The following is a 22,772-nucleotide window of genomic DNA, read 5'->3' as shown; positions in this document are numbered from 1 at the left end:
CCTGGAGTCTCACCCACATTAGAGTTCCAAGTGTACAATGAATTTCAGCGGGACTGTAAAATAATGAACACGGCTTTTCACATCCAGGGTACAATCCAATTTCCTAACTGCTACTTCCCCCAAACCTATTTAATCCTGAAACACCCTCTGGGACACAGAAAGGCTCTGGGTATGTTTCAGACTGTACTCTTCTTGGCTATTCCTGTGGCTAACTGAACACTAACTCCAGATTTGACTGGCTTCCCACACATGTGGCTAACAAAGTGCTTCTCACTGAATCCGCTCACAGGTCAGCACACCTGTCACCCCAGTCTTGGGATTCTTACTGCTTCTTTTCAGGATATTCCCACAAACACCCATTAAAAATGGATCCTCTTGAGAATCATTTTAGTGCCTTTTCATGGATGAACAAAAGCAAGTTTGAATATTCTAATCTCATGATTTCTAAACCCTAAAGTGCTCAGGGCTCACTCAAAGACCTTAAGATGCAGATTCTAGTCCATTAAGTCAGGCTAGAACAATGGTTCTCAACCTTCTTAATACTGTGACCGTTTAATACAGTTCTTCATACTGTGGGGACCCCCCAACCATAAAAATATTTTAGTTGCTACTTCGTAACTATAATTTTGCTACTGTTATGAATCATAATGTTAATATCTGAGATGGAGGATATCTAATATGCAACCCTTGTGAAAGGGCCACTTGACAAACCCCAAGAAGTCACGACCACTGGGCTAGGAACAGTCCACCTTCATTTCTCAAGAGTTTCCTGGCCGCTGAGCCGCTGGTCCTTAGTATCATGGAGTAAGCATTGTGGGCACGGATGACTCCAGGCCCAACCCATGCTGATGACCTAGGTTATAATGTTTCCCATCTACACAAAGCTTGTACGGCAGCCAGCCCACAGTTCACCAGGAGAAATCCAAACCCTTCGTGAACCATGAAAGCCCTGCACAGTGTAACCTCAGACTAGTTTCAGCCCCACAGACTCTCCTGTCCCACATGCAATGCCACGAAGTAGCGGCAACAACTCTCTGTTGCTTCTCAAGTTCCCACACACACTGAATTTCCCTGATCAGCCTGCTGGTCCCTCTGCCTGGACAGCCGCCACCCAAGTCCTGACCATCCTTCAACTATCACTTCCTTCCCTAGCCCATCTCCTGTAGCAATAATGTGATGGTTTCTCCTACAATACCTTGCCCTGGAGTTTTAAATATGTACACTAGCTTGTCTATTTTTCTGCAATAAATTACAGAAAAGAAATGTAAGGTGTCTAGACCCTACTCAGGGGTTAAAAAGACAAGTTTTCTGACTTTCACACCTACAATCCATAAAGCATGGGAACCACCAGGGAATCTTGTGGAGAGTTGAAGACTACATAGGAAAGCTCAATTATGTTCCCACTCTGGTTTGGGGCCCCAAGTGAGTATTTAGCAGTAGAGATTATTTTTGGATCCCAGAGCATCCATCCTATCTTCTCCAGAACCTAACCGTACAGTGGCCTCTATCCCCACACCATGGCTACTTCTCCAATATCATCTAGATCATTCTCATCAGTATAAACAATTGCCCATTAAAATAAACCACACAAGGTACACAAACCAAAATGCCTTCCTAATCTCCAGATCACATGCTATGAGATTTCTGAATCCTCGTTTATGGCAAAACCAAAGCCACTTGCCCTCCTCACCGTGACCCACAGTACTGCTGGGAGGGTGCCACCTCTCAGACCCTCTTCAGTTAGCATATGGTGGCACTGGACATGGCAGGCAGCCCCTCTGGAGCCCTCTTCACATGCTTCTGAGGCACAACTGCCTCTTCTGTCTTCCCCCTACTCTGCTCACCCCCACAGCGGCTCTAGTCTCCTTCAACAAACCTTCTGTTTTCACTAACCCAAAACGGTAAAGGGAGCCAAGGGCCAGTCTCTAGCCCTCCTCTGGCTCTCCCCCTTTAGTTCCCAGGAGATAGCAGCCAGCATTATGGCTTTAAATGCCACCTAGGCTGTCTAAGTGAATACCACCATCCGGACAGCCCATCAAGACCAGACTCACCGATGACCTCAAAATGAACATCTAAGATTCACTTGCCGACACACACTCCCACCAAACTTGACCCCCTTCCCAGCCATGACTCAGAAAGGTTCTAGTATAGCCCTTGGTGGTATCCTTGCCCAGGATACCACCTGTCTTCCAGGTAAGTCATCTGTTTCAGCATCTACAGAAGCAGTACACCTCAGTCCTCGCTTGAGTCCAGACTCCCATCCCTCCTTGCCTAGACCCTTATCAAGGTGCTAACCAGGCTCCTTGCCTTTATCCGTACTGCTAACCTACCTTCCACAGAGAACCACAGCTCTCCTGAAAACTCAGGATGCAGGGCTGCTCTCAACGCATTCCTCAGAATCAAATTCAACATCTTGCCCCAAGTCCCTCACGTCCTCACTTTATCTGCACTACCAACTCCCGAGTTTCATCCTGAGCACTTGCCATGCTGTTCTCTGCATCTCCATCCTGAACACCTGCCATCCATTCTCTGCATCTCCATCCTGAGCACCTGCCATCCATTCTCTGCATCTCCATCCTGAGCACCTGCCATGCTGTTCTCTGCACCTCCATCCTGAGCACCTGCCATCCATTCTCTGCATCTCCATCCTGAACACCTGCCATCCATTCTCTGCATCTCCATCCTGAACACCTGCCATCCATTCTCTGCATCTCCATCCTGAGCACCTGCCATGCTGTTCTCTGCATCTCCATCCTGAGCACCTGCCATGCTGTTCTCTGCACCTCCACCCTGAGCTCCTGTCATGCTGTTCTCTGCACCTCCATCCTGAGCACCTGCCATGCCCGTTCACTACATCTCCTTGCTGCATCACTGGATCACTCTATCCCCACCTTGGAGCCTCTTTCCTACCTTTTGCCTACACATCACAGGGCTTGGCTTGTACCTCATACCCTGTGCTCCAAGTGCTGGGATTGCAGGCAGGCACCACCATGTCCTTGCACCCCTGAGCTCAGTAAGATACCACCCTGACTGAGAGCTACTGAGACTGCTAAAGAGAAAGAAGACACTCACTTCCGGATCACGGCCTTGGACTCCGACGAACTCTGACTTCCGTCTTCTTCACAGTTTGGGCCTGTCAGGTTTCCATACCTTTAAAGATTAAAACAGTCAAACAGACACAGTCAGAAGGCTGCTCTATATAATTTCGAGCAAAACAACATGTCAGGAGTAAGTAATTAAGTAATAAATATATATGAAGGAACATCAGAAGCATTAACAAGAATACATGATGGATAGACTAGTATACTCCAAACAGAATCAGGATGTAACTACCACATTTGTTTAAAATGTTCTCCTAATATTCCACAGTTCCTGTAATTTCTTCTACACAACAGGGTTTCATCTTTCAAGAGCATCAGACATTACTTGCTATAAAGAAGGCAGATTCCTCATGAGCTCTCACACACAAGCTAATTCCCACCCTCTGATGTCTCTACACCAGAGAGACACAGTTGTGTGGTCACACTTCCAGACTTGGGCCACACATGGTGTATCCTTGAGACACTTGGGAGTGTGGTCTTCTTTTGAAAAGATCAGTGTTGGAGGATCCTGGAAATAACCTTGGGTCTCAAAGTCTGGGAAGGAGATGAGGGCTGAAGAACAGTCTTGTGTCACTGGCACCAGGACAGCAGCTAAGAGTGCAACACCACCAAGCCGGGCTGATGGAGACCCAGTACCTGAGAAGAAGGGAACAGGGGTCCTACTTTTGGAAAAGCTGTCAGTGCTTAGAATTTAAGGTTTTGCTTGTCACAAACTCAAATTTTTCCTAAATAAGTTGATCAGTTGCTAAGTATACTATTAACTCTTAGTTCAACCCCACATGTAGCTAGTTGATTTTATACTAACATGTCACATTTTGTTGGAGTGGCTCAGTGGTAGAGTGCTTTGCCCAGCATGTCCAAGGCCCTGGCTTCTATCCCCAACTCTGCAAGCCAAGTAAGAGAATATGCGTTTAGTCAATTGACACCCAGTCCCTAAGGAAGATGCCATTAACTCAGAAGGGCTGAGCTATTTCTGCAGTTCTGCCTTCCAACAAGAAAGAATTCAGAGAGTCCCCAGAGTTTAAAAAGCTGTTTGTCGCCCCAAGGTTTTGACACCAGAAATTCTACATTTGGTGGGTTTACATTTTGAAAGAGCACATTTTGCCTTGTATAATGGGATTAAAGGCTCCAGTACCCTATGGCTCCTTGTTCTTAGAATTTACAAATTCTTTACAAAATATAAGCCCGCCATCTGCTTTGACTGACTGTGGGTCCATCTGGTGCCCCCATCACCCCATCCTAACAAGTTCCAGGTTGTGCCTTTAGGCAACACACACACACACACACACACACACACACACCCTGCTCTTTCTCCAACTCATCAGCCTTATGGGTTTCTTGGCCGCACAGAGGCATTTTCCATGGTCCCCACCTTCACCCAGCCTCTTCACCCTTTGTGAACCTGCACCTGCAAGGTGAGAGAGTTTCTGGGACTGCCCTCTGCTCTTCCCGAGACAGGAGCTCAGTGAGACTAAGATTTCCTGACCCCACATTAGCCAGGCAGGAGCGGGGGAATAAACAAAGTGGGATTCTTTTGGCTCCTTCCTTGGCCACCATCCTCGTGAACTGTGTCCCCATGTTGCCTCAGGAGGATTTTGTGGTTTGCTGAAGTGGGAGAGACTGGGGAGGGTGCAGGAAAGAGGAGGCCATTTGCAAGGCCTCCTGGCTTCCCTATCTCTCCCTGCAGCCCTCACTTACTAAATAGGGCACTTGATCTTTGTTTTGTTATGTTAATTTGTCTATGAGTGTTCTCTCTGCAAATGTCTTTTATCTTCTGACTAGGAACTGTGAGGGGTATAAATAGACAAGGAGCGCACTTCCAAGGAAAAGATACACACTTTATTGCTCTGATAGCTTTCTTCCAAAGAAATTTTAACTCCAAGTTTCCAGACCTTCCTGGATTTTTGTCTCTAGTTTCTTGGGCTCTCCTGCTCTTTTTTTGGTTCTTTTTGGAACTTTTTGGAGGTTGGGTGGCACCAGGAATATCTCAGTTCTCCCCCTAGAATATGATGCCACTGTGGTCTGCCACTTGGTGCCAAGAAAGACTACGCATACGCATTCTTGCACATTAATTAGCCTGTTACCATTGACAATGCTTAAGATCATACAGCTATTCATTCTCTTCACTGCCAGAGTGTCCACAGTTCACAACTAGGGCCAAGGGGATGGTCTAAAAATAACTCAGAGGCCTCCAAGAGCTGTCAATTATCAGCCATAGGTTAGAAGGGCACAGGACCGAGTTGCTCAAATCTTGCTCCATCCAACCAGTAGGGAAAGCCTCCAGCTCTGCATGTATGACATACCTGAGTGTAAACACTTCTCCTGTTTCTACCCTGCCTCTAACTACCTCCCTCTTTGGATTAAAGCAATTCAACAGCCACTTAATTAAGCTGATCTCTCTAGGCTTCTGCCCAGTCATCACAACTATGCTGTTCGAGGAAAGCAGATCATGGTCCTTCTCCATTCAGACCCCTCCCATGATTCCAGTCTGAGAAAAGAGCATTCTCACTTTCTTACCGACCCTGAAATCTTCACCTCACTGCTCTCTGCTCTACCCTAACTCCCACATTTCCCCCGCCAGCTCCTGTGCATGGCCTCCACCTGCCCCGGGGACCATCAGTCATCCCCTGGGCATCACACCTGTCACTCTGCTGCTTCCCATGGCAGGTTCCCTCAGCCCCTTGGGTCTTTGCTGCTTCTTCCCTGGACACCCTGTTTAAAATGTAACCCAATTCTAACCCCATCCCCCTGGCCACCTTACTCTCTACAGTTTTCAGTATCTTCTGAGACGGCATACACTCAGTGTTTCCATGTATGACATGTTAGAACATGAACCTCTGTTTTGGTTGTTTTTGTTTTGTTTTTCCAGACAGGGTTTCTCCTGTAACTGCCCTGGCTGGCTGTCCTGGAACTCACTTTGTAGACCATGCTGGCCTCAAACTCACAGAGATCCGCCTGCCTCTGCCTACCAAGTGCTGGGATTAAAGGCGTGCGCCACCACAGCCTGGCTAGAACATGAATTTTATGTGAGTGGCATTATTGACTCCTGTGCTCACTGATCTTTGGAGCTTAAGACAAGGCTTGCACCCTGCTGATGCAGGAGAGATATATGTGGTGAGCAGTAAGTGTTCCAGTGAGGCCAGAGCAGATGTGATAACACACTGCTCCCAATACTAGGTTCAGAGGCTGCAAAAGCACCAGCTGGCCCCAACTCACACAAGGCCTTACCCTGTCTATGTTCTCATTTCTAAGGGCTTTGGCTGTGGTTATCCAAAACGCCCAAAATTAACATGAAAAGAATTTTAAGATTTTTAAAGAGAGGTCTTGAAGGTGTTATCAGGATGAAACTGTAAGGTGTATGTGCTATTCTAAAGCAGACAAAAGGGTGTGAGAACCTTCTAGCAGGGGTGACTACTCTTGCACTTTTCTCATTGTTATGGGGAATCGATGCTCTACAGGAAAAACAAAATGTGTCAGCTCTGGGATGGAGAGCTCTTTAACGTTCATGGCAGAGTTGGTTTTACCCAGACCAGGAATGCCTCTTTGATGTTCCCCCAAACCTGCTCACAGCTTCTCATCAAAGTGAGGCGGTAAACAGAGGGCGTGCATGTGCTGAATTAGTGGCAGCAGAAAATCTACAGACAAACCTGTCAACAATGTCATCTCCAATTCCCACAAACCCTCCTTAAGATCAAAGCTCAACCCCCTGGGCTTACCAAGGAGCAAGTGCCCCTCTTTAGAAAACTGAAATCAAAATCCAAATTGCTGGCTGACCTTTGACACGGTTTTCTCTGTTGTCGCCAGACAAGGGAAAGATTTACAAATGCCTCGTACAGTAGAACTGTGAGCAATTATTTACTGCAGCCAGAAAATTACCTGAATGGGGGGGGGGGGATGTTTAAATAAGAAAGAGCCAACTCTAAGGGTTTTCTTTGAAACCCATCCTGGGCAGACCAAGTATTTAATGAGTATCTTAAGTGAGGGATGACCAGGGTGTTGGTAGTTCAAAGATGCAGTCTCTCTGTAGAGGGATCTGTGGCATCATTCTGCCCCAACAGGAAAGCCTCAGTAGAAGCTGTCAGGATGGGGTCATCCTGAAGAACTTTGTGAGTCCTATTGATGTTGGCAAATGAGCCACTGGTAAGAGCAGGTGATTTGTTGTATGCCAGGAGCTGTGCCAACTGCTTCTCATGGACTGTTTCACTCAGTTCCCATAACCATCCCACAGGGGGGCATCATTCTTCAGAATTCACAGAGGGGGGAAATATACCCAGAATGCTTACTTAATAAACCCTGGATGCCACCACTGGTAAGTGGAGCAGGGATTTGAACCTTGACAGGCAGGTCTGGGCCCAACGCTAAGTCACTGCCCTCCCACGCAAGCCGTAAGGTCCTATCTACTCATTCATTCTATGATGTCAGGACCCTGTTCATTCATTTATGAATTCATTCTTGGACTTGTTTAGTCATCATTGGATGAGGATTGTGTATTCAGGACTATGTCCAGGTACTTACTATTTCAGACATTAAGAATAAAGCATCAGGGACTGGGGAAATGGCTAGGGAAGTGGGTCTAAGTACTTCCGAAGTGAGCATGGCGACCTCAGTTCAAATCCCCAGCCATGTAAAAAGCTGGGCATGGCTGCACACAATTAAAACTTCGGCGGAGGATGGAGACAGTAAGGTTGATTACTGCGGCTATCTCCAGATCCAGTGACAGACACTCAAGAGAATGAGAGAATTCCCAAGAGAATAAGGTAGATAGCGCAGACCGTCAAACATCTTCCTCCCGACTCTGCATGTCCATGCACACACTTGCCCATATGCCACACATATATACACTCAACACATAGGAACACACACACACACACACCTGAAAAAAAGAAGGAGGAGGAGGAGGGGGAGGCAACACCCCAAATCCGTTTCCATGAAGGTCACCTGTACTGACAGGACATAGAGAACTATGAAGTGATGAGTTCATATATGCTCAGAGTGCAGCAGACAGGGGAGAGGCAGAAGCAGCAGGCGATGGTGTCTAGGCATCAGAGAAGATCAGACATGACAATTAGGTAAAGCCCTCCAGAGGAGAAGGAGTGAACCACAGACATCTCAGGAGAGCGGGTACAGAGGCCTGGGGGTAGGGGCGAGACGGTGTTTTTAAGGAACATTGAGGAGTAAGAGGGTGAAGATCAGGGCAGAGAGGAGGCGAGGTCTGGTGCCCACACACAGGTCAGGACGGCCTGGCACATGATGGCAATACTGGGCTTTACTCCTCTCTTTCACTTTCTTCTACAGCCCTGGGCCTGGCAGAGCAGACATGGAACGCAATCTAGAACTGGCCTGCCTTCTCCTGCTGTAAATAAAGAGAGCCTGGGGAGGGCAGAGAAAGGGGATACTTGGTGGGAACCTCGAAAGACAAAACGGAGGAAGCGAAAGGAGGAAGACCACACAGGAAGCTGCTGACTCTGGGAGGCTTTGGATGAATCCCAGCTTCGGAACACTTGGGCATCCTTTCACTGACCCACAAGAACTCAAGTCAGGCCTAAGAAAAATGTCCAGAAGACAACCTTGACTCAGGAGAATGTCATGCACACAGCAGCCAGCAGCTGTCTGGAACATGAAGTGAAGCCTGGGAAGGCTTTGCCCTGAGTCCCACAGACCAGACAGGGTTGTTTTGAAGCACCCTGAATAATGTCTACCACGTAAGGCTCTCCCACCTCCCAGGTCTGACAGAGAACTGGGTCATGGTCACCTAGCCTACCTTGGAAAAGTCCAGTTCCCGCTGTGAAGTTGATTACTGGAGGGGAAGGCATAAGTCACACACACACACACACACACACACACACACACACACACACACACAAAAGACAGGAACATATTCTACACTTGAAGAAACAGAAGCCTGATCCTTGATTAAATTTACAAAAGTCTGAGAACCCCTAAATTACATGTATAAGATTATTATTAGCATTTTTTTCTAAAGAACTATTCCAGTGTTAGCAAGTAGACTTGTGTATGTTGGGGGTGGAATATACATATAAGTATGGGTGAGGTATATATGTGTGTGTGTGTGTGTGTGTGTGTGTGTGTGTGTGTGTGTGTGTGTGTAACGTAAGCACTTATATGTGTGCAGGCGCATGCACGTATACAGGGGCCAGAGAGGGGGAAGGGCTGGGGGCGGGGAGGGGCATCCTCTACCACTCTCTGCCTTACTTCCCTTAGACAGGGTTTCTCCATGAACCTGGAGCTGGGCTGGCAGCCAGCCTCAGCAATCCTCCTGCCTCTGTACCCCATAGCACTGAGGTTATAGGTGAGGTGGCCACTCCTGACGTTTTAGGTGGATGCTTGGGATTCACACTCAGGTCCTTGGATTTGTGCTGCAAGTGCTCTGACCCACTGGGTCACCTCCAGAACCTCTTAGGAGACTCTTCAAGGGGTTTATGATCAACTTTTTCTACCAATTGCTAGAAAGTGGTCAAAACTGCTGCTTTAGATTATGAGTTAAATTAACTTTTCAGTTACCACTCTGAATATATCCACATTGTCTTTCAAGTCCTTATCAGTTTTCTAGTTTCCAAATATATACATACTTTAAAAAGAATCTCTCAGAGCAATTCAATATTCCAGATTTTTGTAAAAAAGGTAACTGCATACTGCATACCACATACCACATGCCCCATTTGCTAAGTGGGGAAGAAAGGCAGAAAGGCCTAGCTCAGCTTAAAGGAAACATGTTTGTTTCTTAGTTCTTACAAACCCTACTGAAGGAAGAGAAAGCCAGCCTAGCCACAATCTGAGACAAAGACTTTGACAGTGTTCCTCCAATGTCCATGTTAGCAGAACCTTACCATCATCCCATAAAGCAGGGCTCTGCTCCCCCCACATTCCCACTGACAGTTCTCACGGTTCAGCCAAGTAAGAGGCAGGTCCACTTGGAAGAAGAAAAAAAATCAGTCCAGTAACCAAAGACAATCAAAGCAGCCAGGAAGAGAAAATTCACTTCTGGTTTCCCTTGTGTGAGTATGGTTGGAGGTAATTCTAAAACGGTACTGGATTAAAGTTTTCTGGTTAACCCTAAGAATTTGGCATAGTTACAAGAAGAAAACAGCAACCATGCTTGTCCACTCAGGCTGGGGCTGAGCTGGGGGACCACAGATGACCAGGGCATGTGGCCCTGAGCAGAACAAAGGAAGGGGTAGGCACCTGGCCCCGGCATCCGTGAGCCCAGGGGTAAGAGATTTGAAGAGAAAATCTCCCTAAGTTGTCCTCGTTTCTTTAGCTATTGCCACTACAAGGAGCTGCCACCAACTCGGTGACTTCTGACACCTGACTGTTCAATGGTTAACATTAGTCTGAAGTCCAACATGGGTCTCAGGGAGCTGAGAAGCAAGCTGTCAGCTGGACCGTGTTCCTTTCTACATGCTCTAAGAAAGAATCATCTTAGTTTCCTTTCCTAAGAGCTCATGGCCTCCTTCCTCCATCTCTCTGCCTGCTGTTGATGGATTAAATTACAAAGGTTTATCTTCTATTGTTCTATGAACTAAATCATTTTCCATCCTAGAAAACATGAAGCAGGCCAGGCAGTGTGGCGCACGCCTTTAATCCCAGCACTCAGGAGGCAGAGGGAGGCAGAGGGAGGCAGAGGCAGGCAGATCTCTGTGAGTTCGAGGCCAGCCTGGGCTACAGAGTGAGTTCCAGGAAAGGCACCAAAATTACACAGAGAAACCCTGTCTCAAAGGAAAAAAAAAGAAAAAGAAAGAAAGAAAGAAAAAAGAAAACATGAAGCAGTAGATGAACCCTTCATAAAAGATGTACCTGCAACCAGGGCTTATCCCAGGTGCATGAACTGACTTTTTGGAGCCCATTCCCTGTGGTGGGATACCTTGCTCAGCCTTGACACAATGGGGAGGGGCTAGGCTCTCCTTCAACTTGGTATGCCAGACTTTGTTGACTACCATGGGAGGCCTTACCCACTCTGAGGAGTGGATGGGGGCAGAGTGGGAGGGAGGTGAGGAGGCGGGAGAAGGGGAGGGAGGGAGAACTGGGGTTGGTGTGTAAAATGAAAAAAATTTTAATAAATAAATATATTTTTTAAAAAAAATTTAAAATGTAAAAAAAAAGATGTACCTGCAATTTTTTAAGACTCACTTTTAATGCTACAGACATTTGGATGCCCACAGTTTCTTGAGGTCCCCTTCATCTCTACTACCCAATAATGTCATCATTCTCATGGTCACGGGACAGACACTCAACCCCAGTTCAGCTTGTCTCTTACCAACTGTCTTTCCTCTTTCTCTTTAAGTCAAAACACATCTGAACGCTTTAACTTTGTCCAAGGAGTCATCAAAATCCAGACCTAGATAATTAAACTTACTTGCTATTAAAAAAGAATCTTTAAAAAAAAGAAATGTCCTTCATTTACTAAGAAACGGTCATCCTCATCAAGATATCCAGGATGTCATTTTAAGATAGAAAAGAAACAAAACAATGTTAAGATTTCCTGAAAGTTTTTTGCTCTAAATTAATGGGACAAGCACCCAGAAGCCAGCAGGCCATTAGATCTCAACATCTTCGTGCATCAGAAAAAAATGGCTCATCAGCACCCTTCTCCACTTCTTCCTGCCTGCCCTGTGGGAGTTCAGGGGAGAGTTACTAAAGCCATTGACCACTAGCACTCTTAAAATGGGCAGAAGGACAGAAAACTAATGAGTGTGTGGTAAGACACTAAAATCTGAGTACCTCCAGCACCTGCTTCCCTCAGCTCTCCCCGAGGAGAGTCTATTTCCCTCGGCCTGAAAGAACAGAGGGACGGTATGGGAAACCTCCTCCTGAAGGAACAGATAGCAAAGCAACCCCCTGCCTTCTCTGGGCGCCACGCCAGCATGAATCTAAGACTGTTTTTCAAGTGCATAGTTTAACTTCAGAACTAAATGAAAACTTATTTTTAAGTGAAGTTTAACAAAATGTCATTTGGAACATACTGCATACATTTCAAATGCGCTTATTCATAAAGGAAGCATTTGAGATCTGAATGCATTTGTATGGTGTGCCTTTTACAACATATACTAGTACCAGTTCATACCTGCCAAAGGAATGTGTTTTGTTTTGTTTTTTAACTAAAACCATATATTTGTCCTCACTTCCTTGATGGGATGGTCCACTCAACAGGCAGGTTCTACCTTCCCACTAGATATGAACACAATCTGGGTGGCATTCACTGCTCTACCTTCCAGAACACTCCAACAGACATGGATAACTTTCATTTGTCAGGCAGTGTTCCTAAACTCCCACTGCAAGCATCAATCCTCTCTGAGGCACGGTAGGGGCAGCAGTCCAAGAATGGGCAACATAAACATGGAAATTTCAGATCATCATAAATGCCGCAAAAAAAGGGAAAACACCAGTCACGTTCCAGTTCTTAGAGTAAAAATTAATTCACCTGCACTATCAAGCTAAAGAAGAAGAACCTTACAACCATTGTGTTACCTAACGTGGCTTTCGTATGGCTAAGGAACCCAACTCTCAGGACTGGAGCGGGGAAGGAGCATGTGTTAGCCAGCCAGTCAGCTTCCCCTCACTGTAACACGCACCTGAGCTAATCAATTGACAAAGAGAATATGGTCATTTGGGTTCGATTTGGTCCGTGCCTGGTTGGCCCTGTTGCTTTCGCCTACCTGGGCAAGGCAGTACATCACAATGGGAGACATGGCAGAGCAAACCTGCTTACCTCATAGCCTGGAAGTGAAAGAGGGAAGTGGGTTCCCTGTCCTCATTGAGGGCATATCCCCCAACAATCTGGAGACCTCACACTATGGCTCATCTAGATCTTCAAGTTCCACAGCTCCGGCCCCCACCCCCAACAGCACCACACTAGCATCCAAGCCTCCGCCACACAGACACTGAGGGACGCTTAAAAGTAAGGCAGAGTGCAAAGTGGAAACCAATCTAAGATTGCCCCACTCCAGCATTGCACATGTGCCTAACACACAAATCTCATGGCTGAAAGAGAGGTCACTTTTTTCATAAAACACCCTAAAACTCCGAAAGAAGGAAGTATTTGGGGCCTAAGAAAAAATCCTCCAAAGTAAATTTAAAACATTTTGATGGGAGGAGGTTGAGACAAGGTCCCAGTCTGTATCCCAGGCTAGCCTCAAATGCACAGTGATCCGCCTGCCTCAACCTCCAAAGTGCTGAACTTCTAGGCATGAGGGTCACGGCAGTTTTAATTATAACACATCTTTTTGTATACTGGCTTGCTGAGTGTTACAAATTTAAGACAGTGGGGACCGTGGCAAGCTCCGCCACCATTGTTCACACACCAGCTTATAACACGAATACTTCGTATTAAACTGCTGCTAAGTAATGCTGGAGCTGACAAACGAGAGTACTATGGCGTAGTGAACTGCTCCCAGGTTTGTGAAGGAGGCATCATCAGAAAATGGATGGAGGAAGCAGTGAGGAGGATGACTTAGAAGGGTTCCCTAGTTACCCCTTCTTTTGGAGTTAGCATGGGAGGTGCTGGGGCATACCAGGAGAGAGGGTCTGAATGTAGCTTTAATCCCCTCTCTGCTGTTTGCTGACTGACTGCTTTTGAGCCACTGTTTTCCCATTTGTAAAGACAGAGTTATGATAAATAAACGGTATGAGATAAAGTCTGTGGAAACACATGGCAAGCAGATATGGGAAGAAGAAATTCATTCAAAGACCTACTACTGATTAACCTTGTCTCTGTGACATAAACCAAACTATCATCTTAGAGCATAGGTTTATGGATGGCTTCAACCTTTAAGATCCCCAAGAGTTCTCCTCTGAGGGAATTCAGTTGCTGTGCTGTGCAGGAGAATTTGATGCTTTCCACGCTGACCTGAGGGCTGAAAATGGCTTGCCCAGGGTTTCTGGAGACCTGGTTCTCCCTGTTCCACATTTTGCTAACTTAGTTATCAGAGAAAGTGAGACTGTCTGAGAAAACAGCAGGATCCACAGCTCTGTAGGACATTCCCAGCTCTCACTGAAGATTGCTCGCTGAAGTGGGTCTCTGCCAGCATTTGAGGTGAGGCATTTTCAGTGGTATTTGCTCACTACTTCTTTAAACAGGGGAGTGGCAAAATCAGACTGCTTTGAGTGATGTGTATGCTTGACATTAGAGAAAATAAAATCTCAAAGCCCCAACATAGTCAAACCCCAATGGAGTAACTTCCTCTTGGGTGAAAAGGAAGCAACGAAATCCAGAGTTAAGTCTGGGCCACGGCAAAAGCACAGCAAACAGGAGCCCTTGTGAGGCTCCCATCATCCCAACAGAGTATAACGTAACAAGACACTAGCTATTCATGACTTCAGACCACTGTCTATTTGTCAATCACACAGACCCATATTAGAAAAAGGAAAAAATAGAACTATGAAAAGATTAAAAAGAAATCCCAGAAAATAAACAGTTCACTACACAAAAAACCACAACTGAAGTCTTGAGGGAAATCAAAGTTCAACTTCAAATAAGCCACGCTCTGGTGGGAAATAAACAATGCAACATCAGTATACAACTATTCTTGTCTGGTTATTAATGGATTAGCACATACTGCAATCAGCTTTCCATGTTCCTTCTCAATCTACGGCAGACGGCAAAGGAAACACCTTATAAATTCTACCTGAGGCTCACAAATGAGCCGATTGGTATGAAAATGGTATTTCAAATGCTCATCTTCAGAATAGGTGAGGCTGGACAATCAATTGCTTCCTCCTTGTTATAGGCATTAAAAATCTTAACAGCCAGCCGGTGGTGGTGGTGGTGGCGCACGCCTTTAATCCCAGCACTCAGGAGGCAGAGGCAGGCAGATCTCTGTGCGTTCGAGGTCAGCCTGGTCTACAGAGTGAGTTACAGGAAAGGTGCAAAGCTACATGGAGAAACCCTGTCTTGAAAAACAAACAAACAAACAAACAAACAATCCTAACAGCCAATTTAAGAGCATAGCATTTCACCGAATCTACAGTTGGATTTCTGGGGAGACTTGAAACATGGCCACAAGATTTCAGTGTGAGTAAGAAATGGACTGAGGAAGAAATATTCTTGTTGAGGTTGGCACACAGACAGACAAGGTTAAATTTCTGCAGAGAAAGCAAAATAAATGGGATTTATTTCTCTGAACTCCTATACCACCACGTATTAGAACTCTGTTTTATACCCCCGAGTATGATGATTTACTTAGACCATGAGTGGCAACCTTCTCTTGTGCAGAAAAATATTAAGTCCTGAAGGGTGGATTGAAGTCTGATGGAACTGGCCTTTGCAGTTTGAGGGGTCCTCCCAAGGAAGAGGAATACAAAACTAAGACTACATGCTGTGGATATCGCTCTGTGTAAATAAAGTTCTGATTGGCCAGTGGCCAGGCAGGAAGTATAGGCGGGACAAGAGAGTGGAGAATTCTGGGAAGTAGAAGGCTGGGGAGAGACACTGTCGCCACTGCCATGAGAAGCAACATGTAAAGACACTGGTGAGCCACAAGCCACGTGGCGAAGTATAGACTAACAGAAATGGGTTAATTTAAGATAGAAGAAGTAGATGACAAGAAGCCTGCCACGGCCATACAGTTTGTAAGCAATGTAAGTCTCTATGTGTTTACTTGGTTGGGTCTGAGTGACTGTGGGACTGGCAGGTAAGAGAGATTTGTCCTAGACTGTGGGCCAGGCAGGAAAAACTCCAACTACAACTACAGGATCATGGAGAGATTCCTGCAAGTGAAGGGCTCCAGAGCTTAAGCACCAGCCGCATCATAGTACTCCATCTCTGAACCAGCTGAGGGCAGAAGCTAAGTCGTCTGCATCCACAGATGGCGGTGCAGAGTGTGACCCTCGCATCACACTGCACAGGTACTCAGACTCCAGCCTCTGGTTTCAGAAACAAGCAGCGGACGGAACTACGCGATTGCACTTGAGTCAGCCTTAAGCCTGCTCACACGCTGCAGACCAAGTCCTAATTCTCCATTTAGCTATGCTTCAACTGATAGCTGGAACTCAGTGAGACCTGAATTCAGGTTGGATCTACTATTTAATCATTGTTATCCAGTTAGTGTTTGGGGGAAAAAAAAAATCCCAATTTGTCTATCCATAAAACAATGAAAAGACAAAAAAAAATCATCAAATAAAAGTCATAGACTAAACACTCTAATTCCTGGTGTGTGTGTCCAGTCTTTAAGACAGACAGCTGGAGCTTCTGTGTACTCCTCTACGCACTGGGGACATCTGTGGGCTATTATCAGTGAAGTTACCTCCTGTGGAGAAGAGGTCACCGATTTCAAAGTGACCTTGTAAGGGATTTTCATTTCCGCACACTGCCTGCCAACAGTTACCAGGCTCCATCTTTTTACAGCTATAAAGTATTGGAAAGAGAAAATTCACGTAATTCTCCAATTTCTACTTACAGATATGAACGATTATGTAAGAACCACAATAAAAAAATGAATCACCAAACTCATATGTTATTCCAGGATTACTATTTCCTCAAGTCCTATCATGCAGAAAATGGCACAGCTCCTTACGAAGTAGTGCACAACCCATGGCCAGATCAGTGCGCCATAAAGAATACATGCTTCATGAGTGTCCCTGAATGTGAGCACACAAGTGAACACTCACCCAGTAACTTCCCTGGGTGTGACCCACTGTTTAGGATCTTGTGCCCCACAAATGTCTATGTATTAAAAGACTGATTCCCAGGGTGGGGCTCCTGGAAGGTGGTAGAACCTTCTATGGCAGTACCTACTTGGCAGTCTGGTCTCTTTCAAGAAAAGATGGCAAGACCTCGAATCTCCTTCTCTTCACTCTGTATTCAAAGTTGAGCAGCTTTGCTCCACTGCACATGCCCACCATGACACACTCAATTGCACATCCCCACCAGGACACACTGTGACAGCAGCAGACTGTCCACAGACTGAAACCTCCAAGACTCTGAGCCAAAAACAGACCTTTTCCCTTCATAAATTGATTGTGACAGCTATGTGTCATAGTGACAAGAAGCTAACAAATATTTTGAGGACAAATCTATTCTTGTCAATAACCATAACCTGGGATAGAAAATTGTTTATTCAAATCCTTTCTGAAGACAGACAGAACTATTACATAAAATAATTATACACAAATCTTTAATAAACAGATGTTAAAAGCAAAGAACAAATTAGGAAAAAATATTTCCAACACAATTATAAGCAAAAAAAAACCCCAATCCCTTTAATGTACAAAGAATTATAATTAGATGATTAATAATTAGATTAAAATAGTTCAAAGGGAAAGAGTATAGGACAGGAAAAGAGGTCACACAAAACAAATGATCAGTAAGTATCTTTTGAAATAGCAAACTCTACTCATAAATACAAGAAGCAGGCAACCCCAAACAACCTGTCAACAATCAAATCACAGTAAAGATAGCTCAGCTGAAGAGACAGACCATCACCAGCTGGGGAATGTTGGCCTGTGGTAGGATACTCAGAGCAGCAGTGTGGCTGGTGCAACCTTCTGGAGGCCAATCTGGCGGGCTTCTAAAACTCTACATTTTGGTGCATTAGTTACTCTACTATGAGCTTATCCTATCAGAGTCTCAAAAAGCATCCAGAAACTATGCATATGCATGAAGATGTTCCTTGCAGTATTGTGCTCACAATTTCTTAAAAAGAATTTTAAAAACTAGAAAGTGCTTAATTCTCTGTCCATGAAATTATCAACTCAGCAAGTATTAGAAAGCCATCAAAAAAAGCTAGAAAATCCACCTATATGTGCTTATTTTGAAATAACATATTTCTTGAACCTTCAACATGCTAGCCACTATTATAAGCCTTTTACATATGCTGATTCATTGAACAAACAAAAATATTTCCAAAATGCATAAATATGTAAAAATGAAAATTGTAGGCTACACTGTGTACTCTGCTTGATTCAGTTTATATCATGTATGTGCTATAAATCTTTATAGGGAGGAAGTACTGTTGCTACTGCTAGGACTGGTACGCTCTTGCAATGTACTCAATAAACACATCTAATAAATAAATAAGCCTATAAAGACAATGTATATGATATATTGTATATTAAGGAGATATGCCTATAAGTTTATGTCTATAAATTTTGAGGAAGAATACAAAAGATCACCATGGTGCAATGGGACTAGGAAACCAAGAGAAAAGGAAATTTCACTTTTCACTTTTATAATTTTCTGAATTGTGTGAACTTTCATCATATATATGGATTACTTCTATTTTTAATTATTAATATTACATTATTTGTCTGTTTAGACAGTGATTTATTTAATTTTGTTCTTTGTACTAATATTTATATTTTAAAACCTAATAAGTGTTACTTGAGAAAAAAATGCAATTTAAGAAAACTTTAATATTTCTTTTCATACCTTCCATAGTATAGGACTTTTTAACACTTTCAACATGATTGCATACACTTTTAAAATTAAGCGTGTGCGCCCGCGCGCACACACACACACACACACACACACACACATATACACATACAAACACACATATATAACGAGCCTAACAAAAGCATTGGCTCCTACTTCCTTCCTTAGGCAGGAAACCCCAGACTATGAGGATCTGAGTGAGGAGTCTCATGATTCTAAAAGAATTGTTTAGCTGACAATTTTCTTTGTCCCAGGATCAAGTTAACATAATGACTGTAGTGGGTAGCCATCCCAGCCTTGGCCTGAAGTTCCAACCCCCACTGAGGCTTGGGTAATGGTCACACCCACAAGGCAGGGCAGAGGAGGGAAGCAGAAGACTCAGGATGGAAAGGAGGTCTCTCTCTTGGTTCTGGGACCCTGGACGCTGGAGGCAGACCGAGAGAGTTCTCCAGAGGACACCGCCGGACTGCGCCATACCTTTGCCAGACCCTACAACCTATCCCTTCATTTGTAAGCTACCCCACAAAATAAACCTCCCTTTTAACTACGTGGAGTGGCCTTAATAGTTTCACCAATAAATGACACATTTATAAAATGTCTAAGTTTTTATAAACAAAACAAAAGTAAGGGAGAGACAGAAAGATTTGTCCAAATGTGAGTTACAGTGTACAGTGCTCAGGTACACATGTTCCTTACCGACATGGAGCACTGATGTCACTCATACACGTCTGTAACACTGAATACAACGTGAGTGTTGACAGTCAGGACTGTCATTGCCAAAGCCCTGACTCATCAGCTGCTTCTCGGGATCCAGGATGGAGCTACACTTCATACCTCTGAGCACATGCAGTCGCCAGAACAAGGAGATTACTGGCTGGTTGTGTACTTGTACAGAAATTATAAAAATTGAAAGTTAATCTGAATCAAATTTGAAATTAGGGGGTAGCAGCAGAAACTGAAATTTATAAATAGTTGACTCTCTGCTTATGATACCTACTTTTAACTCTTCTACTGATTTTTTTTTTATAGGTTTCAGCTATTGCTTGGTTTTCCTTTAGCTTCTAAGACAAAGCATTACCATGTGGTCCGGGCTGGCTCAGCTTCCTGAGTACCAAGATTAGAAGCATGTACCACCGTATCCAGCCTTTATGAACTATTTGAATGAGATTTCCTTACCCTGGAAATAGACCATATAATTGACTCTCTGCATGCCACTAGTTCCAGGGGCTGGCCTTTTCAGCCTCTCTCCTTACTCCTCCCTCCGGCCTTCCCAGTGCCCTTGATACTGAGCCACACTCTGTGCCCAGGTACAGCCTTAGGCTGGCTTCAGGGCTCACCCTTTCACCTTACCTGTCCAGCAGCAATTCCAGTACTTCCTTAGTCGAGGCAAAGCCTCTGTAGGTCGACAGGAAGATGCTGATGTAGGTAAAGTCATTGTCCCCAAAAGCCGTCAGCAGGTTCTCCACAAGCTTCTCCAGCGTGCCAGCTTTGATGGTCCTGATCTTACAGGTCTCATATTGACTGACTGTGTGACCTGGAGGCAGCTGGTCCCCTTCAACCTATGGGACAAATCCATTATTAGCATCCTGAAAACGCTGTAATAGCTAAAGTCAGTGTTTCTGTATATGTTTCTCATACAACTTTGAATGTCCCGTAAAGCAATGTGCTCTCCTGAGAACACAGTGTGGCAGAACAGTGACCATGGAGGCAAGAGTGCGGAGGTAGCTTCCCTTTCTCTCTGAAGAAAGAGAGATTATTACTTCGTAGCTATTCAACAGCTTCTCCTTCCATCCCTAGTTACAGCAAGGGTGCTGGAAATACTTTATCAAAGACATTTTTCTATCGCCCGGATAGAGTTTAGCAAATGTCAACTACTGGATCCTCTTTGTAAAGACAGTGCCTACCAAGAGTCAACACACAGTGGTTTTGGAAAGCTGATTGATTTAAAATGATATACACATTTTCATACACATATATACACACAAACATATATATGCATAGGGTTTGTATGAGCTAGCTGACATCATGGTCACAGCTTGAAAAGGCAGCAATGGTGGAAGTCTGTTTCCAATGGTACCCTATGGAGATCTCACCATGATCGACAGTCGTCAGTTCAGAGATAGCAATGTACAGTCTACTTTCATACCACTAGCAGCCAAGAGAACTGGGTGAGAAACAGCTGTCCTGTGTGGCATGGGGCTCCTCCCAGGGAAGCAATGGGAAGGGTCGTGGGTGCACAGCCCTGCCCTCGGGAAATTTGCAAACACAGAAAAATATGTGCTTATGAGAAACAGCTAGCATAGAAAAGCAAACGTACAGTATCATTGTACATTACATTGTACACATAAACCATAATGCAGAAAGATCGGTGATAAAATGTGAAGGGCTTGAAAACTGAGGGTGAGCAAAGAGAATCAAACTTGAGAAAAATAAGGGTGTGCCTTGTATTCTCAGTAAATCTGTGCCTAGCTAATCACAAGCAGATGTCATTTCCAAGTTGAACTCCTTTGTGGGTGCTAAGGAAACTGACCTACCAAGAGTTCTACAATAAATCTGTTTCCAAAGCAAATAATTATTCTCATTGGTGCAAAGAACTACCAGGCAATTTATCTGAACTATAAATTGAATTACTTAGGAGAGGTCGCCTGAAGTCCTAAACTGAAACAGTCCTAGGGAAATCACGGTGACAAAAGAGACAGGAGTCTCTAACGACAAGTGTGGCTCCCAAGTTCTGCATTTGCTTTTCCTTCGCCTGTCAGAAGTTAAACTGCAGGAAGGAAATAACCCAGGGATTGCTTTCAGAGAGACCCGCATGGCAGCACCCACGTTAGGTTAGACCAGCTGAATGTCGGTCTGTCTAACTGCTGATGGGAACTGATGGAAGGACTGTGGTGTAAATGGTGCAAGGCTCTGTTTCCTTATTTCATTTTTTAGTTTTCTGAGGATGAGGCTGGAGAGATGGCTCAGCAGCTCATGCTTCCTACTCTACTGGAAGACTCAATTTCAGTTCCCAGAACCCATGCCAGGCAGCTCACAACTGCCTGTAACTTGGGCTCTAGAGGATCTGATATTTTCTTCTGACCTTTTTGGGCACAAACATACATGTGGCACACATGCATGCATGTGCATGCAAACACATATACACACATAAATAAAAGGTTTATAAAAGAAAAATGTCCAAGGACAGAGGTCTCCTTTAGGGCTCGTAGACTCCTGGCTCTGATCAAGGCCTAGGCGCTGTTCTTTTCCACTCTGTACTGGGTTACTGCTGGCTAAGCCATAGTGCTCATCTGTTCCCACAGAAGTTCCAATTAACTTAGAGCAGAAACAATGAGTGAAAGATGTATGTCTCAAACTGTAATTACGTTTTTAATCACTAGGCACCAGCACTACTTTGAGTATGTACTGTAAAAGATTAGGTTGTTTTGCTTTGTTTTGTTTTGTTTTAAGAGAAGGTTTTGTGTCAAGTTTGGAGACTCCAGAGTTCAATAAAGTCAAAGACATTTCCTTATTGCTGACTTTCTTAGGCTTGAAAGTGTCCACATATGACATCAAAATCTAGTACCTAGGTATGATACATATCCCGTGTCCATCCCTTTATTTTAAGAGCATCTTACACAACTTCAGAATAAACTACAATGTACCACTTCCTACTTTAGGAGAGAAAAATATAAGTGAAGACATTATAAAATACAATGCTAAATAGCCAGGCCTATGGCTCACACTGATCCGCCCAGCCATCCATAGATTGAGGCAAAAGGATTGCTTTAAACTCAAGGCCAGCTTGAGCTACACATTAAATTCCAGGTCAGCTTGTAATACAAAATGAGACCCTTTATCAATACATAGATAAATAAATAAACAGTAAAAATAAAATCTTAAATACAATAAAGACATTTATCTAAAAACATCTGTATCTCTTTTATCTTCTCCCTCCCTCCCTCCCCCCCTCCCCCCCTCCCTTCCTTCCTTTTTTTTTTTTTTTTTTTTTTTTTTTTTTTCATTTTTCGAGACAAAGTTTCTCCATGTAACAGCTCTGGTTGTCCTGGATCTTGCTCTGTAGCCCAGGCTGGCCTTGAACTCACAGAGATCCACTTGGCTCTGCCTCCCCAGTGCTGGATTAAAGGCGTGTGCCACCACTGCCCGACTTCTTTGATCTCTTTCTTAATGTAATACTAAAATGTAAGGATGTTTTGTAGGTTTTGCTTTGTACTTCAAAGACTCTGTCAAAATAATTACCTGCCTACACAATAATGTAGTAGTTGTTAAAAAAGCATTCAATG

General features: G+C 44.4%; 1 protein-coding gene across 3 annotated transcripts in view; it reads right to left on the bottom strand.

The window, feature by feature from the left end:
• Rgl1 (ral guanine nucleotide dissociation stimulator like 1) overlaps nucleotides 1-22,772 on the bottom strand; it is a 260,603-nt gene that overhangs the window by 53,684 nt on the left and 184,147 nt on the right. For all 3 annotated transcript variants that reach the window (XM_036202127.1, XM_036202129.1, XM_036202128.1), the window contains 2 exons: nucleotides 19,840-20,048; nucleotides 3,073-3,150 (listed from right to left, as the gene is read on the bottom strand). In XM_036202127.1, the coding sequence (XP_036058020.1) occupies nucleotides 3,073-3,150; nucleotides 19,840-20,048 (287 nt within the window). The remainder of the gene's footprint in view (nucleotides 1-3,072; nucleotides 3,151-19,839; nucleotides 20,049-22,772) is intronic.

The sequence above is a fragment of the Onychomys torridus genome, chromosome 11 (assembly GCF_903995425.1).
Source record: "Onychomys torridus chromosome 11, mOncTor1.1, whole genome shotgun sequence".
In the NCBI taxonomy this organism is placed as follows: domain Eukaryota; kingdom Metazoa; phylum Chordata; class Mammalia; order Rodentia; family Cricetidae; genus Onychomys; species Onychomys torridus.
This window is presented reverse-complemented; position numbering and strand designations above follow the sequence as displayed.